The following is an 18,544-nucleotide window of genomic DNA, read 5'->3' on the forward strand; positions in this document are numbered from 1 at the left end:
CATCTTGATGATATCTAGGTCAAGTTCGAAACTGGGTCATGTGCGGTCAAAAACTAGGTCAGTAGGTCTAAAAATAGAAAAACCTTGTGACCTCTCTAGAGGCCATATATTTCACAAGATCTTCATGAAAGTTCGTCAGAACGTTCACCTTTATGATATCTAGGTCAAGTTCGAAACTGGGTCACGTGCCGTCAAAAACTAGGTCAGTAGGTCAAATAATAGAAAAACCTTGTGACCTCTCTAAAGGCCATATTTTTCATGGGATCTGTATGAAAGTTGGTCTGAATGTTCATCTTGATGATATCTAGGTCAAGTTCGAAACTGGGTCACATGCCATCAAAAACTAGGTCAGTAGGTCTAAAAATAGAAAAACCTTGTGACCTTTGTAGAGGCCATATATTTCACAAGATCTTCATGAAAATTGGTCAGAACGTTCACCTTGATGATATCTAGGTCAAGTTCGAAAGTGGGTCACGTGCCTTCAAAAACTAGGTCAGTAGGTCAAATAATAGAAAAACCTTGTGACCTCTCTAAAGGCCATATTTTTCATGGGATCTGTATGAAAGTTGGTCTGAATGTTCATCTTGATGATGTCGAGGTCAAGTTCGAAACTGGGTCACGTGCAGTCAAAAACTAGGTCAGTAGGTCTAAAAATAGAAAAACCTTGTGACCTCTCTAGAGGCCATATATTTCATGAAATCTTCATGAAAATTTGTCAGAATGTTCACCTTGATGATATCTAAGTCAAGTTCGAAAGTGGGTCACGTGCCATCAAAAACTAGGTCAGTAGGTCAAATAATAGAAAAACCTTGTGACCTAACTAGAGGCCATATTTTCCATGGAATCTGTATGAAAGTTGGTCTGAATGTTCATCTTGATATTATCTAGGTCAAGTTTGAAAGTGGGTCACGTGCCATCAAAAACTAGGTCAGTAGGTCAAATAATAGAAAAACCTTGTGACCTCTCTAAAGGCCATATTTTTCAATGGATCTTCATGAAAGTTGGTCTGAGTGTTCATCTTGATGATATCTAGGTCAGATTCGAAATAGGGTCATGTGCGGTCAAAAACTAGGTCAGTAGGTCTAAAAATAGAAAAACCTTGTGACCTCTCTAGAGGCCATACTTGTGAATGGATCTCCATAAAAATTGGTCAGAATGTTCACCTTGATGATATCTAAGTCAAGTTCGAAAGTGGGTCACGTGCCTTCAAAAAGTAGGTCAGTAGGTCAAATAATGAAAAAACTTTGTGACCTCTCTAGAGGCCATATTTTTCATGGGATCTGTATGAAAGTTGGTCTGAATGTTTATCTTGATGATATCTAGGTCAAGTTTGAAACTGGGTCAACTGCGATTAAAAACTAGGTCAGTAGGTCTTGAAATAGAAAAACCTTGTGACCTCTCTAGAGGCCATACCCTTGAATTGATCTTCATGAAAATTGGTCAGAATGTTCACCTTGATGATATCTAGGTCAAGTTTGAAACTGGGTCACGTGCCTTGAAAAACTAGGTCAATAGGTCAAATAATAGAAAAACCTTGTGACCTCTCTAGAGACCATATTTTTCAATGGATCTTCATGAAAAGTGGTCAGAATTTTTATCTTTATAATATCTAGGTCAAGCTCAAAAACTCGGTCACTATGTCAAATAATAGAAAAAAGGATGTCATACTCAAAACTGGATCATGTGGGAAGAGGTGAGTGATTCAGGACCATTATGGTCCTCTTGTTTAATTTGTCATTGATGAAAACCAATTGCACTTTTTGGCATTTTTGTGGAATATGTACTGGGTAGGCATGTGCCTACAGTGCATACAGGACACATCGTATATCCGTCCACACTTTTCTTCAAATGACATCTCTGGAACTGTGTGGTGAAAGTTGATGGAACTTGGCCTGGATGTTCCTTAGATGGTCTTCTTCATAAAGTGTTCAAACTGTTCTGCTAGGTTGAATATAGGGGCCATCAGAGCTGAAAATTGAAAAACCTTCAAATGACATCTCCTAACCGCTAGTCTTATTTTGAAATTGTGACCTACCAAGACTGTTCATTGTAAAATACATGGCCACAAGAGAGCGTGTATGTATATAGCGAAAACCTAAAAAGTGTTCTTGTATGAAACTGCTGGCCCAATTTTAAAATAATTTAGCACAAATGGTCATTGTGTGACCCTCTATTCCTGAAAAAAAAAATGTGGCGGTAAGAGGGCATTGTCACTTTTCCCTACATGTATACAGTGGAAAATTTAAAAATCTTTTTGTATGAAACTATTGGCTCAATTTTGAAATAATTTCAAACAAATGACCCTCAACAAAGATTGTTCAAATTATTATGATTTGTCAAAAAACATGGCCACCAGAAGGCATGGTCACTTTTCCTTCTTGTCAGAAACAGCAGACCCAATTTTAAATTAATTTTACACAAATGTTACTTTGGTGACCCTGCATGAAGATTGTTCAAATTTTTCTCATTAGTCAAAGAACATGGCCTCCAGTTTTCTATTCATGTACAATGGAAACTTTAAAAATCTCATTGTCAGAAACTGCTGGTCCGATTTTAACATAAGTTTACACAAATGTTTTTTGGCCGACCCATTACCAGAATTTTACAAATAATTCTGTTTCATAAAAAAACATGGCTGCCAGTGGGTGTGGTCACTTTCTCCTGGTGTATGTATGATGTAAATAGTGGATACTTTAAAATCCTCTCAGTATCCTATGTCATTCCCTGAAATTTCACACAACAAGACATCCTTTATCAAACACACATTTACATGTATATACATAACAAAGTTAGAGAACTCTTAGTTAATTCAAATTCAACTTATTTTGAAAATACTGCTGACAAATTCCCATTTTTATCAATTGTTCAATATAATATTACCGGTATATGACCTGTGCCTCTGCCATATTATAATCTTCCATTGATTGTGTTGATTGAATTTAACAAGAGCTGTCCGTAAGACAGCCAATGCTCGACTATTCGAACTATTGTCCCAGAAGCAGGAAAATATTACCCTAAATTTTAAAATATCTATAACATTTCAATTCAATATCTGCACGAGTTCTGGAGATAGTAACTTGCATGTAAAACTGTAACCAGGATTTTCTAAGTCCAAAAGGGGGCATAATCTGCCAAAAATACATGTCAGAGTTATGGGACTTGACCCAGTGAAGTTGATAATTGATCTAGAAAAAGAAAAAAAAGTTTCAAATCTGTATGCCTTTTAGTAATAGCTGTATGTACTTGCACGCAAAACTTTAACCAGGGGGCATAATTTGGCCAAAATGCAGGTCAGAGTTATGGGACTTGATGCTATCAACTAGTTTTATAACCCCGAGGACACATGTGAAGTTTCAATTCAATATCTGCATTAGTTTTGGAGATAGTAACTTGCATGTAAAACTTTAACCATGATTTTCTAAGTCCAAAAGGGGGTATAATTTGCTCAAAATACATGTCAGAGTTATGGGACTTGACCCAGTGAGGTTGGTAATTGACATTCGAAAAAGAAAAATTTAGTTTCAAAGCTATATGCCTTTAAATGATAGCCATAATTATGTACTTGCATGCAAAACTTTCACCAAGGTGTGATGCTGACGCCAGGATGAGTACAATAAAACAAGCTGCCGGATGACAGCAACGCTCAACTATTCAACAGTCTAATCAACTGAATGAATTTAAAGTTGAAAAGGGGCATACAATGTAGTTTTATAAAATTGCAAAACAGGCCTATGGAACCTGTACAATGCATATAAGCTCATGACAATGGACAGTTGTGTGAAGTTTCAATCCATTCCGATTAGTGGGTACAGAGATACCAGCTTACATACAAAAATTTAACCCAAAAAGAGGGCCATGATGGCCCTATATTGCTCACCAGAGTTGATCTGGCCTACTGACCTAGCTTTTGACCCCACATGGCCCAGTTTCAAACTTGACCTAGAGATCATAAAGACCAACATTCTGACCAAGTTTCATATAGATAGGGTCACAACTGTGGCCTCTAGAGTGTTTTCTCAAGTTTTTCCTTTGATTTGACAGACTGACCTAGTTTTTGACCCAACATAACCCTGATTCGAACTTGACATAGAGGACATCAAGACAAACATTCTGACCATTTCTCTGGAGTTTCAAACTTAAATTGTGGACTCGAAAGTGTTCACAAGCTTTGCCTTTGATTTGACCAGGCGACTTGTTTTTTACCCCACATGACCCAGATTCAAATTCAACTATAGATTACCAAGACAAACATTCTGACTAATTCTCATGAGTTTCAAACTTAAAATTGTGGTCTCTAGACTGTGAACAAGGTTTTCTTTTGATCTGGCTTAGTGACCTAGTTTTTGACTTGACCTAGTAATCATCAAGACAAACATTCTGACCAAGTTTCATAAAGATTGAGTCACAACTGTGGCCTCTAGAGTGTTCACAAGCTTTTCCTTTGATTTGACCAGGTGACCTAGTTTTTGACCCCACATGACCCACTTTCGAACTTGATCTAGAAATCATAAAGGCAAACATTCTGAACAAGTTTCATAAAGATTGAGTCACAACTGTAGCCTCTAGAGTGTTCACAAGCTTTTCTTTTGATTTGACCAGATGACCTAGTTTCTGACCCCACATGACCCAGATTCGAACTTGACCTATATATCATCAAGACTCTAGAGTGTTAACAAGATTTTCCTTTGATATTGCATAGCGTCCTAGTTTTTTATCCAACCTGACCCAGTTTTGAACTTAACCTAGAAATCATCAAGACAAACATTCTGACGAAGTTTCATAAAGATAGAGTCACAAGTGTTGTCTCTTTTCCTGTGATTTGACTGGATGACCTAGTTTTTGATCCCACATAACCCAGATTTCAACTTGACCAAGAGATCATCAAGACAAACATTCTGACCAAGTTTCATAAAGACCGAGTCACAACTGTGGCCTCTTAGAGTGTTCTCAAGCTTTTCCTTTGATCTGACCTAGTTTTTGATCCCACATGACCCAGTTTCGAACATGACATAGAGATCATCAAGACAAACATTCTGACCAAGTTTCATAAAGATTGAGTCACAACTGTGGCCTCTAGAGTGTTCACAATGCAAATGTTGACGCACAACACACGACGGACATTGGACAATGACCAGTCACAATAGCTCACCTTGAGCACTTTGGTGCTCTGGTGAGCTAAAATCTGTTACGTCAAAAAGGGGCATAATTTTGTAAAAATGCAAAGCAAAGTTACGGAACCTGTGTATTGCATGTCAGCTCATGGCAATAAACAGGTTGTGAAGATTCAATCCATTTCTATTAGTGGGTACTGAGATACAAGCTTACATACAAAAACTTAACCCAGAACATCTAAGTCGAAAAAGGGGAATAATTCTGTCAAAATACAAAGTAGAGTTATGGAACCTGTATACTGCATGTCAGATCATTACAGTGAACAAGTGTGTGAAGTTTCAATCCATTCCCATAGTGGGTACTGAGATACCAGCTTACATATAAAACCTTGATAAAAAAAATCTAAATCGAACTGAGATACCAGCTCATACAAAAACTTAATTTGGACATTGACGCGGACGCTGACACAAGGGCTCTACATATTCTTTGAATAGTCAAGCTAAAAACTGTATGTTAAACAATATGAATGAACAAGTGAATGAAGTATTGCCATGCAATACAAAGTCCCCTACTGGAAGGCACCTAATTTTCTCTACTGTAGTATAACAGAATGGACTGATATCTGTCAATAAGGTTGCCTCATGGTGGTGAATATTTGTTCCAAGTTACATCAAAATGCATGAAGAAGAAATGCTCTGGATAAAGTCATTCTTGTACCTGACCTTTGGCCTCTAAGTGTGACCTTGACCTTAGACCTACGGCCTGGTTTTTGCACTGACACTCCACCTTATGGTGGAGAACATTTGTGCCAAGTAATAGCAAAATCCCTTAAAGGATTGTTGAGTTACAGACTGGACAAGAAAAAAGCCCTTTTGGCCTTTGACTTCCAAGTGTGACCTTGACCTTGCAGCTAAGGCCCAGGTTTCGGGCAAGACACGTTGTCTCATCGAGGGGAATATTTGTGCAAACTGATATTTAAATCCTGATTTGCATGACAAAGTTTTAGACCGGACAGGAAAACAATCCTTTTGACCTTTGATCTCCAAGTGTGACCATGACATTTAAGCTAGGGTTCTGAGTGTTGCGCAAGACATGTCGTCTCATCACTGGCCAAGTAATATTGTAATCCCTTGATGGATGTCAGAGTTCTGGACCAGACAGGAAAAAAAATCTTTTGACATTTGACCTACAATTGTGACCTTGACCTTTGAGCTAGGGGTTCAGGTTTAGCATATGACACATCGTCTCATCATGGGGAACATTTGTCCCTTCATGGATGGCAGAGTTATGGACCAGACAGGAAAAAAGCCCTGTTGACCTTTGACTCCCAATTGTGAACTTGATCTTTCAGCCAGGGGTCCAGGATTTTCAAATGACATGTTGTCTCATCATGGGGAACATTTGTGCCAAGTGATATTAAAATTCCTTAATGAATGACAGAGTTATTGACTGGACACGAGACAGACCCTGTTCATGCCATGTTAACATTTGACTGCCAAGTGTGATCTTGACCTTTGTGCTAGGGGTCTGAAAGTTGTGTATGACACATCGTCTTATTATGAGGTACATTTGTGTCAAGTAATATTAAAATCCCTTCATGGATGGCATAGTTATGGACCGGACAGGAAAAAAGCACTGTTGACTTTTGACCTTGACCTTTGAGCTAGGGGTCCGGGTTTTGTGCATGACAAGTCATTTCATTATGGGGAACATTTGTGCCAAGTATTATTAAAATCCCTTCATGGATGACAGAGTTATGGACCGGACACAAAACTGCGGACAGACGGACAGAATGACGGTCGGACGGAAAAGTGCATTCCTATAGACCCCGAAACTGGTTTTCAACCAGTAGGGGACTAATAAGGAAATATACAGTATAAAGAGTATGTAGCCTACCAAATATTAATCCCCCCACCCCCACGAGTGGTGGGGGGGTATAGGAATGGTCTCCATCCATCCTTCTGTCTTCTGTTCTTCTGTCTGTCCGTAACATTTTGTGTCCGCTCTGTATCTCCTAAACCCCTTTAAGGATTTTCATGAAACTTTGGTCAAATGATCACCTCATCAACAAGAAGATGTGCAGAAAACATGAGTCAGCCATGTCAGCTCAAGGTCAAGATCATGATGCAATGTGAAAGGTTTGAGCCTTCCATTTCGTGTACGCTCTGTATCTCCTAAACCCCTTGAAGGATTTTCATGAAACTTGAGTCAAATGATCACATCATCGAGACGATGTGCACAACTCATGATTCAGCCATGTTGGCACATGGTCATGGTCACAACTCAAGGTCAAAGGTTTGAGCCTCCCCATTTTGAGTCAGCTCTGTATCTCCTTAACCCCTTGAAGGATTTTCATGAAACTTGAGTCAAATGATCACCTCAGCAAGACAGTGTGCAGAACTCATGTGTCAGCCATCTTGACTCAAGGTCAAGGTCACAACTCAAGGTCAAAAGTTTGAGCTCTGTATCTCCTAAACCCCTTGAAGGATTTTTATGAAAATTTGGTCAAATTATCACCTCATCAAGATGATGTGCAGAACTCATGAGTCAGCCATGTTGGCTCAAGGTCAAGGTCACATCTCGAGGTCAAAGGTTTGAGCCTTCCATTTTGTATCTGCTCTGTAGCTCCTAAACCCCTCGAAGTATTTTCATATTCATTGATTTCCTCATACATGGACTATAAAATTTACTTAACAAAGTCAATGCTTCCACCTAATACCATCAACCCTTTCAGGCTTTCACTATCCATAACAGCGACGAGGTATGATTGCCTTGTTTTTATTTTAATGCACTTTAATAATGATTGCAGAAAAATATTATTATGAATGAAATAAATATCACCAACATTAATGTACACATATAACAGTAACAATTTTATAATTATTTATTTATCAGTTTTTTTAGCTCACCTGTCACGAAGTGACAAGGTGAGCTATTGTGACCGCTTGATGTCCGTCGTCAGTCGTCCGTCGTGCGTAGTCCGTCAACAATTTCTAAAAAAATCTTCTTCTTGAAAACCACTGGGCAGAATTATACCAAAATTCACAGGAATGATCCTTGGATGGTCCCCTTTCAAAATTGTTCAAAGAATTGAATTTCATGCAGAACTCTGGTTGCCATGGCAACCAAAAGGAAAAACTTTAAAAATCTTCTTGTCCAAAACCACAGGGCCTTGGGCTTTGATATCTGGTGTGTAGCATCATCTAGTGGTCCTCTACCAAGATTGTTAAAATTATCTCCCTAGGGTCAAATATGGCCCCACCCCAGGGTCACAATGTCATGGTTTATATAGACTTATATAGGGAAAACTTTGAAAATCTTCTTGTACAAAACCACATGGCCTAGGGCTTTGATATTTGGTATGTAGCATCATCTAGTAGTCCTCTACCAAGGTTGTTCAAATTATCCCCCTTGGGTCAAATATGGCCCTGCCCCGGGGGTCCCAAGTTTTACATACACTTATATAGGAAAAAAGTTTAAAAATCTTTTTGTTTGAAACCTTTGATATTTGGTTTGTAGCATTGTCTTATGGTCCTCGACCAAAATTGTTCAAATTGTACCCCTTGGGTGAAAAGAGGCCCTGCCCTGGGGGTCCCAAGTTTTATATAGACTTATATAGGAAAAAGCTTTAAAAATCTTCTTGTCTGAAACCATACGACCTAGGCTTTTGATATTTGGTATAATTATGCCCCTGTGGTTAAAAGAGGACCCGCCCTAGGGTCACTAGTTATTATGTGAATTATATACGAAAAATACTTAAACAAGAGCTGTCAGTGGACAGCACACTCGACTATTCTCAGTGCTTGATAGTATAATATAAGCAATGGGTAAATCTTTAACATTACAATAAGCATATTCTAAGTCGAAAAGGGGCCACAATTCAATCAAAATGCTTGAGAGAGTTGCCTCCTCCTTTTTACAGACTGGGGTCATGATGGTAAACAAGTATGCAAAATATGAAAGTAATATCTCAATGGACTTTGAAAATATTTGGGGTGGTACGCAAACTTTAACATTTATTCTAAGTCGAAAAGGGGCCATAATTCAGTCAAAATGCTTGATAGAGTTGCCTCCTCCTTTTTACAGACTGGGGTCATGATGGTAAACAAGTATGCAAAATATGAAAGCAATATCTCAATGGACTTTGAAAATATTTGGGGTGGTACGCAAACTTTAACATTCTAAGTCAAAAAGGGGCCATAATTCAGTCAAAATGCTTGATAGAGTTGCCTCCTCCTTTTTACAGACTGGGGTCATGATGGTAAACAAGTATACAAAATATGAAAGCAATATCTCAATGGACTTTGAAAATATTTGGGGTGGTACGCAAACTTTAACATTTGTGTGACGCTCACGCTCACGCCGATGCCGGGGCGAGTAGGATAGCTCCCCTATTCTTCGAATAGTCGAGCTAAAAATCATCTGATCCTTTTTCCAAGACTGTTTAATTATAATTACCTGATGACCCCAAGTAATATGATGTCACTTGATTGTGACCTTGACCTACTGACCTACTTTCTTGTTTTTAGCTCACCTGAGCCAAAGGCTCATGGTGAGCTTTTGTGACCGCTCAATGTCCGTCGTCCGTCGTCAGTCGTGTGTCCATCAACATTTTCTAAAAAAATCTTCTTCTTGAAAACCACTCAGCAGAATTACACCAAACTTCACAGGAATGATCCTTGGGTGGCCCCCTTTCAAAATTATTCAAAGAATTGAATTCCATGCAGAACTCTGGTTGCCATGGCAACCGAAAGGAAAAACTTTAAAAATCTTCTTGTCCAAAACCACAGAGCCTAGGGCTTTGATATCTAGTGTGTAGCATCATCTAGTGGTCCTCTACCAAAATTGTTCAAATTATCCCCCTAGGGTCAAATATGGCCCCACCCCAGGGGTCACATGGTTTATATAGACTTATAAAGGGGAAACTTAAAATCTTCTTGTCCAAAACCACAGGGCCTAGGGCTTTGATATCTAGTGTGTAGCATCATCTAGTGGTCCTCTATCAAAATTGTTCAAATTATTGCCCTAGGGTCAAATATGGCCCCGCCCCGGGGGTCACATGGTTTATATAGACTTATATAGGGAAAACTTTGAAAATCTTTTTGTACAAAACCGCAAGGCCTAGGGCTTTGATATTTGGTATGTAGCATCATCTAGTGGTCCTCTATCAAGATGGTTCAAATTATTCCCCTAGGATCAAATATGGCCCCGCCCCGGGGTCCCAAATTTTATATAGACTTACATAGGAAAAAAAGTTTAAAAATCTTCTTCTCTGAAACCACAACACTTAGACCTTTGATATTTAGTTTCTAGCATTGTCTTATGGTCCTCAACCAAAATTGTTCAAATTGTACCCTAGGGTGAAAAGAGGCCCTGACCTGGGGGTCCCAAGTTTTATATAGACTTATATAGGAAAAAACTTCAAAAATCTTCTTGTCTGAAACCATATGACCTAGGCTTTTGATATTTGGTATGATGCATTGTCTAGCAGTCCTCTACCAAAATTGTTCAAATTATGCCCCTGGGGTTAAAAGAGGCCCTGCCCTGGGTTTACTTAGTTATTATGTGAGTTATATAGGAAAAAATAATTAAAAAATCACACTTAAAAAATCATCTGATCCTATTTCCAAGACTGTTTAATTATAATTACCTGATTACCCCAAGTAATATGATGTCACTTGACAGTTTTGCACATCAATGGTAAAACTGAATTTCATTAACCATGAATATGACCTACTGACTTTCGTAATATTTTATCATCAGTTTGACATTTGAAACTGTAGCTCATATTACTCAGGTGAGCGATCCAGAATCATCATGACTCTCTTGTTTTATTTAAATGTATTTTAATAATGACTGCTTATTAAAGGATGTCACAAAATGAAATAAATATCACCAACAATTAATGTATACAATTTTATAATTATTTATTTATCAGTTTTTTTTTATTTAAGTGCACTTTCAAATATTAAATGACTGCAGAAAAAAATATTATTATGAATGAAATAAATATCATATATATAACAGTAACAATTTTATGATTATTTATTTATCAGTTTTCAAAATACCTCGTTCACCCGCTTCATAGGAAATGGATTCGCCCATTTACCGTTCAGCTCACGTAAGCGGCAAAACATCAATCGGATTTCAATACACACTTCGGCGTTTGAACTGTCGCATATCTTCTCACTGTGGACTTTATGTCAGTGTCATCAAGTTTGTAAACACCGTTTGACTGTGATGCGTAGGTCTACGAAAAAAAAGGATTTATGTAGAAAAATGACATTTTCCTGCGATTGGTAAGGTAAAGGACATAACATAACAGGTGTGACATAATGGCGGCGTTCTTTGATCATCAGTACACATGGATTAAAGTGATATTCATTGTTACATTGTTGTGTTTTCATGTGAAACATTTCAGCTGTAAGAAACACAAACATCCTCCTGTTGTTGCATTCTTTCAAGGTAAATATTTGCTAGTTTTATGAAGAAAAAAAAGTAATATTATATTTCATTGTGTAACTGATAACAGTGTTAAATATTTTTTGTATACAAAATAGATTTATATTAGATTCTATAGAAATTATGTTGAATTGTATCATGCAAATCACTGTTAATACCATATATCCCCTTTACCAAAGAATGGCAAAATTTACTTGCATTGTCCAGTCCGGTAAATCTAAATACAGTATAATAAAGTTTTATTAAAATGACACTACTAAAGGCTCTACAACAAAATGCATACAATGAAGTAAAACCTCTACAGAGTTTTTAATAACCTCTACCCAGTAACAAAGCAACCACTACATTGTAACAACCTCTGCACAATAACAACCTCTACAGAGTAATAACTTCTACAGAGTAACAACCTTTATACAGTAACTATCTCTACGGAGTGACAACCTCTACACAGTGACAACCTCTACATTGTAACAACCTAGGGCTGTCATCGATAGAAATGATATCGATGTATCAACGATTTTTTTTTGTCGATCGATTATCGATTCCCATTTTCAAAAATCGATATTTTATAGGGAGAAAAAACTACCCAATTAAACACTCAGACCCTAAAAAACAACTTAAGTTCACAATGTTGTAAATTTGGATGAATGCAAAAAAGGAGTGAAGGCAAAATAAAAATGAAAGACGTTATAATTTTTTTTTTGTATTTCTTTTATTTCTTAAATACAAATACAACACAATCAAACAGAAATATGGAAAGTAGGCAATAAAACTTAAAATAGCATTTACAGGAAGGTATATAGTATTATATGAACAAATAGGTCGTTAATCTAACTTAATAATCAATATATCGATGTATCGTCGATATTTGTCTTCTGATATATCGGAATCGTCGATACGCCTAAGACCCAATCAATGACAGCCCTATAACAACCTCTACACAGTAACAACCTCTACAGAGTAATAACCTCTACAGAGTAACAACCTTTACAGAGTAACTATTTCTACGGAGTAACAACCTCTTCAAAGTAATGACCTCTACAGATTAACAACCTCTACACAGTAACAACCTCTACAAACTAACACAGAGTAACAACCTCTACACAGTAACAACCTCTACACAGTAACAACCTCTACACAGTAATAACCTCTACACAGTAACAACCTTTACAGAGTAACTATTTCTATGGAGTAACAACCTCTTCAAAGTAATAACATCTACAGATTAACAACCTCTACACAGTAACAACCTCGACAGACTAACACAGAGTAACAACCTCTACACAGTAACAACCTCTTCACAGTAACAACCTCTACACAGTAACAACCTCTACAGAGTAACAACCTCTACACAGTAACAACCTCTACAGAGCAACAACCTTTAGAGAGTTACTATTTCTACAGAGTAACAACCTCTTCAAAGTAATAACCTCTACAGATTAACAACCTCTACACAGTAACAACCTCTACAGAGTAACAACCTCTACACAGTAACAACCTCTTCACAGTAACAGCCTCTACAGAGTATCAACCTGTGCAGATTAATGATCTGTACAGAGTAACAACCTCTACACAGTAACAGCCTCTACAGAGTATCAACCTGTGCAGATTAATGATCTGTACAGAGTAACCACCTCTACACAGTAACAAAAGTACCGCTACATTGTAACAACCTCTACAGAGTAACAATCACTACAGAGTAACAGCCTCTACACAATAACAACCTTTACAAGGTAACAACCTCTACACAGTAACAACCTCTACTGAGTAACAACCTCTACACAGTAACAATCACTACAGAGTAACAGCCTCTACACAGTAACAACCTTTACAAGGTAACAACCTCTACACAGTAACAATCTCTACTGAGTAACAACCTCTACACAGTAACAATCTCTACAGAGTAACAACCTCTACACAGTAACAATCACTACAGAGTAACAACCTCTACACAGTAACAATCACTACAGAGTAACAACCTCTACACAATAACAACCTTTACAAGGTAACAACCTCTACACAGTAACAACCTCTACAGAGTAACAATCACTACAGAGTAACAGCCTCTACACAATAACAACCTTTACAAGGTAACAACCTCTACACAGTAACAATCTCTACAGAGTAACAATCACTACAGAGTAACAACCTCTACACAATAACAACCTTTACAAGGTAACAACCTCTACACAGTAACAATCTCTACAGAGTAACAATCACTACAGAGTAACAGCCTCTACACAATAACAACCTTTACAAGGTAACAACCTCTACACAGTAACAATCTCTACTGAGTAACAATCACTACAGAGTAACAACCTCTACACAATAACAACCTTTACAAGGTAACAACCTCTACACAGTAACAACCTCTACACAGTAACAATCACTACAGAGTAACAATCACTACAGAGTAACAGCCTCTACACAATAACAACCTTTACAAGGTAACAACCTCTACACAGTAACAACCTCTACTGAGTAACAGCCTCTACACAGTAACAATCACTACAGAGTAACAATCACTACAGAGTAACAGCCTCTACACAATAACAACCTTTACAAGGTAACAACCTCTACACAGTAACAACCTCTACTGAGTAACAGCCTCTACACAGTAACAATCACTACAGAGTAACAATCACTACAGAGTAACAGCCTCTACACGATAACAACCTTTACAAGGTAACAACCTCTACACAGTAACAACCTCTACTGAGTAACAGCCTCTACACAATAACAACCTTTACAAGGTAACAACCTCTACACAGTAACAACCTCTACTGAGTAACAATCACTACAGAGTAACAACCTCTACACAGTAACAACCTCTACACAGTAACAATCACTACAGAGTAACAATCACTACAGAGTAACAATCACTACAGAGTAACAACCTCTACACAATAACAACCTTTACAAGGTAACAACCTCTACACAGTAACAACCTCTACACAGTAACAATCACTACAGAGTAACAATCACTACAGAGTAACAACCTCTACACAATAACAACCTTTACAAGGTAACAACCTCTACACAGTAACAACCTCTACACAGTAACAATCACTACAGAGTAACAACCTCTACACAATAACAACCTTTACAAGGTAACAACCTCTACACAGTAACAATCACTACAGAGTAACAATCACTACAGAGTAACAGCCTCTACACAATAACAACCTTTACAAGGTAACAACCTCTACACAGTAACAATCACTACAGAGTAACAGCCTCTACACAATAACAACCTTTACAAGGTAACAACCTCTACACAGTAACAACCTTTACAAGGTAACAACCTCTACACAGTAACAACCTTTACAAGGTAACAACCTCTACACAGTAACAACCTCAACGCAGTAACAATCACTACAGAGTAACAGCCTCTACACAATAACAACCTTTACAAGGTAACAACCTCTACACAGTAACAATCACTACAGAGTAACAGCCTCTACACAATAACAACCTTTACAAGGTAACAACCTCTACACAGTAACAATCTCTACTGAGTAACAGCCTCTACACAGTAACAATCACTACAGAGTAACAATCACTACAGAGTAACAGCCTCTACACAATAACAACCTTTACAAGGTAACAACCTCTACACAGTAACAATCACTACAGAGTAACAGCCTCTACACAATAACAACCTTTACAAGGTAACAACCTCTACACAGTAACAACCTTTACAAGGTAACAACCTCTACACAGTAACAACCTTTACAAGGTAACAACCTCTACACAGTAACAACCTCAACGCAGTAACAATCACTACAGAGTAACAGCCTCTACACAATAACAACCTTTACAAGGTAACAACCTCTACACAGTAACAATCACTACAGAGTAACAGCCTCTACACAATAACAACCTTTACAAGGTAACAACCTCTACACAGTAACAACCTCTACTGAGTAACAAAACAGTAACAACCTCAACGCAGTAACAACCTCTAAAGAATAACAACTTCTACAGTGTAACAAAACAACCAATACAGAGTAACAATCTCTATGTACAGAGTAACAACATCTAGCAATCGTAACTGAGTAATAACCTCTACAGAATAACAATATCTACATTTATTATACCTCACATAAATGTCCAATGCAAATTTCCCATTAGTTTAACTTGAATAATATATCGTATTCCCCAGTGATTTTATATCACATGCGCAAAATCGTTATTTTCAATTTCTGCGCATGTGATATGATCCATAATTTCATATCACATGCGCAACAGCGTTATTTTGTTTTTCTGCACATGTGATATTATTTTTTCATATCACCCGTTGAGATATTGATACTTTGGCCTTGATTAAAAGACGAATTGATAAATTTTCAGACGAGGCGCTTATATAATTATACATTAGGATTAAATTACCATTTTCTGGTGCTCTTGCATGTGCGAACATAGCCGAATTTTCTTTTTTATGCTACATGCAAAATATTTCGAAAACAATTTTTCGTCAAATATTGAATCGAAACTACCACAATAAGTTTGGAAATGATCTAACTAAGAAAATGAGTGCTCACACTTGTATGTTTCATTTAGAAAACAGAAAGTTATCGCCGTTTTTCGAATGCTACTGATTGACGCAATGTTGAAATATTAGAATAATTATAGGAGTCAGCGATATGTAAACTTCTCGACTAAATCTATCAAAAAAAGTCTTATTACAAAGCAAAGTCGCCACAAATTATGAGTGCTAACAAGTAAAGACTCTTTAATTCAGTCTTCATTATTTGGTTAGTAATTACATTCTAATGTTAAATACATTATTATGTTGATTTTCCAGTAATGCTTTGACCCTTATACGTTTTCGGTATAGTAAAATAAATATTGCATTCCTGAGAGGGTGATATGAAAAATGTTCACCCCTCGAAATATGAATATAGACCTCGGCTGGCGCCTCGGTCAATATTCATATATCTCGCGTTGAACATTTTTCATATCACCCTCTCAGGAATGCAATATTTATATAATGTCATCCCATCATCCAACTATTGCTACACTACCATCCTATTTTATTATACCTCACATAAATGTCCAATGCAAATTTCCCATTAGTTTAACTTGAATAATATATCATATTCCCCAGTGATTTTATATCACATGCGCAAAATCATTATTTTCAATTTCTGCGCAGGTGATATGATCCATAATTTCATATCACATGCGCACCAGCGTTATTTTGTTTTTCTGCGCATGTGATATTATTTTTTCATATCACCCGTTGAGAGATTGATACTTTCGCATTGTCGATAAATTTTCAGACGAGGTGCTTACATAATTATACTTAAGGATTAATACCCTTTTCTGGCATGTGAGAACACGGCCGAATTTTCTTTTTTATGCTACGTGCAAAATATTTCGAAAACAAATTTTCATTAAATATCGAATTGAAACTACCACAATAAGTTTGGAAATGATCTAACTAAGAAAATGAGTGCTCACACTTATATATGTTTCGTTTAGAAAAAAGAAAGTTATCGCTGTTTTTCGAATGCTACTGATTGACACAGTGTTGAAATGTTAGAATAAATATAGAGGTCAGCGATATGTAAACGTCCCGACTAAATCTATAAAAAAGTCTTATTACACAGCAAAGTTGCCACAAATTATAGGTGCTGACAAGTAAAGAGTCTTGAATTCGGTCTTCGTTATTTGGTTAGTAATTATGTCTCCCACCACACAGTGGTGTGGGAGACATATTGATTTACTCCAGTCTGTGTGTCTGTGTCTGTGTGTGTGTCTGTCACAAAGCTTGTCTGCACTCTAAGTCGAACATTTCTCATCCAATTTTCACCAAACTTGAACAAAATGTGTTTGACCATAAGAGCTCAGCCAAGTTCGATAACTAGCCAAATCGGTTCAGGCGTCTTGGAGTTATGGCCCTTGAATTACCAAAAATCGGCCTTTTTACTCTTGTCGGCTCTCTAATTCAAACATTTCTCATCCGATCTTCACCAAACTTAAACAAATTGTGTTTGAGCATTAGACCTCGGCCAAGTTTGATAACTAGCCAAATCGGTCGAGGCATTTTGGAGTTACAGCCCTTGAATTATCGAAAAATTGGCAGTTTTACTCTTGTCCGCACTCTAAGTCGAACATTTCTCATCCGATCTTCACCAAACTTGAACAAAATATGTTTGACCATGAGACCTCGGCCAAATTTGATAACTAGCCAAATCGGTTAAGGCATTTTGGAGTTACGGCCCTTGAATTATCAAAAAATTGGCAGTTTTACTCTTGTCCGCACTCTAAGTCGAACATTTCTCATCTGATCTTCACCAAACTTGAACAAAATGTGTTTGACCATGAGACCTCGGCCAGGTTTGCTAACTAGCCAAATTGGTCTAGGCATTTTGGAGTTACGGCCCATGAATTACCAAAAAATCGGCCTTTTTACACTTGTCCGCTCTCTAAATCCAACATTTCTCATCCGATCCTACTAAACTTGAACAAAATGCGTTTGGCCATAAGACCTTAGCCAAGTTCGATAACTAGCCAAATCCACCCAAGCACTTTTGATTTATGGCCCTTGAATTACTGATTGGATCCACTCATCCAGACCATATAATTGGATCCACTCGTCTAAACCATCTAAAGAAACTAGACATTTTACATAGGGGCAGTTGTGGGAGACATGCGCTTTTCTCAAAAGCATCTCTAGTTACTTTTTAATGTTAAATAAATCATTATGTTGATTTTCCAGTAAATGCTTTGAACCTTATAATCTTTCGGTATAATAAAATAAATATTGCATTCCTGAGAGGGTGATATGAAAAATGTTCACCCCTCGAATAATATGAATATAGACCCAACCTTTACAGAGTAATAACCATTACAGAGTAACAACATCGATATAGTAACATCTCTTCTGAGGAACAAAGTAACAGACTCCATACAGTAGTAATTAACCTCTACAGAGCAACAAAGAAACAAACATTATGTGATA

At 37.3% G+C, this 18,544-nt stretch overlaps 1 protein-coding gene across 1 annotated transcript in view; it reads left to right on the top strand.

Moving 5' to 3' along the window:
* Nucleotides 1-11,220: 11,220 nt before the first annotated feature.
* LOC123524488 (pikachurin-like) overlaps nucleotides 11,221-18,544 on the top strand; it is a 120,843-nt gene continuing 113,519 nt past the window's right edge. Inside the window, exon 1 of the mRNA XM_053538832.1 lies at nucleotides 11,221-11,577. Within this exon, the coding sequence (XP_053394807.1) occupies nucleotides 11,448-11,577 (130 nt within the window). The 5' untranslated portion in view covers nucleotides 11,221-11,447. The remainder of the gene's footprint in view (nucleotides 11,578-18,544) is intronic.

This window comes from Mercenaria mercenaria, chromosome 3 (genome assembly GCF_021730395.1).
Source record: "Mercenaria mercenaria strain notata chromosome 3, MADL_Memer_1, whole genome shotgun sequence".
In the NCBI taxonomy this organism is placed as follows: Eukaryota; Metazoa; Mollusca; class Bivalvia; order Venerida; family Veneridae; genus Mercenaria; species Mercenaria mercenaria.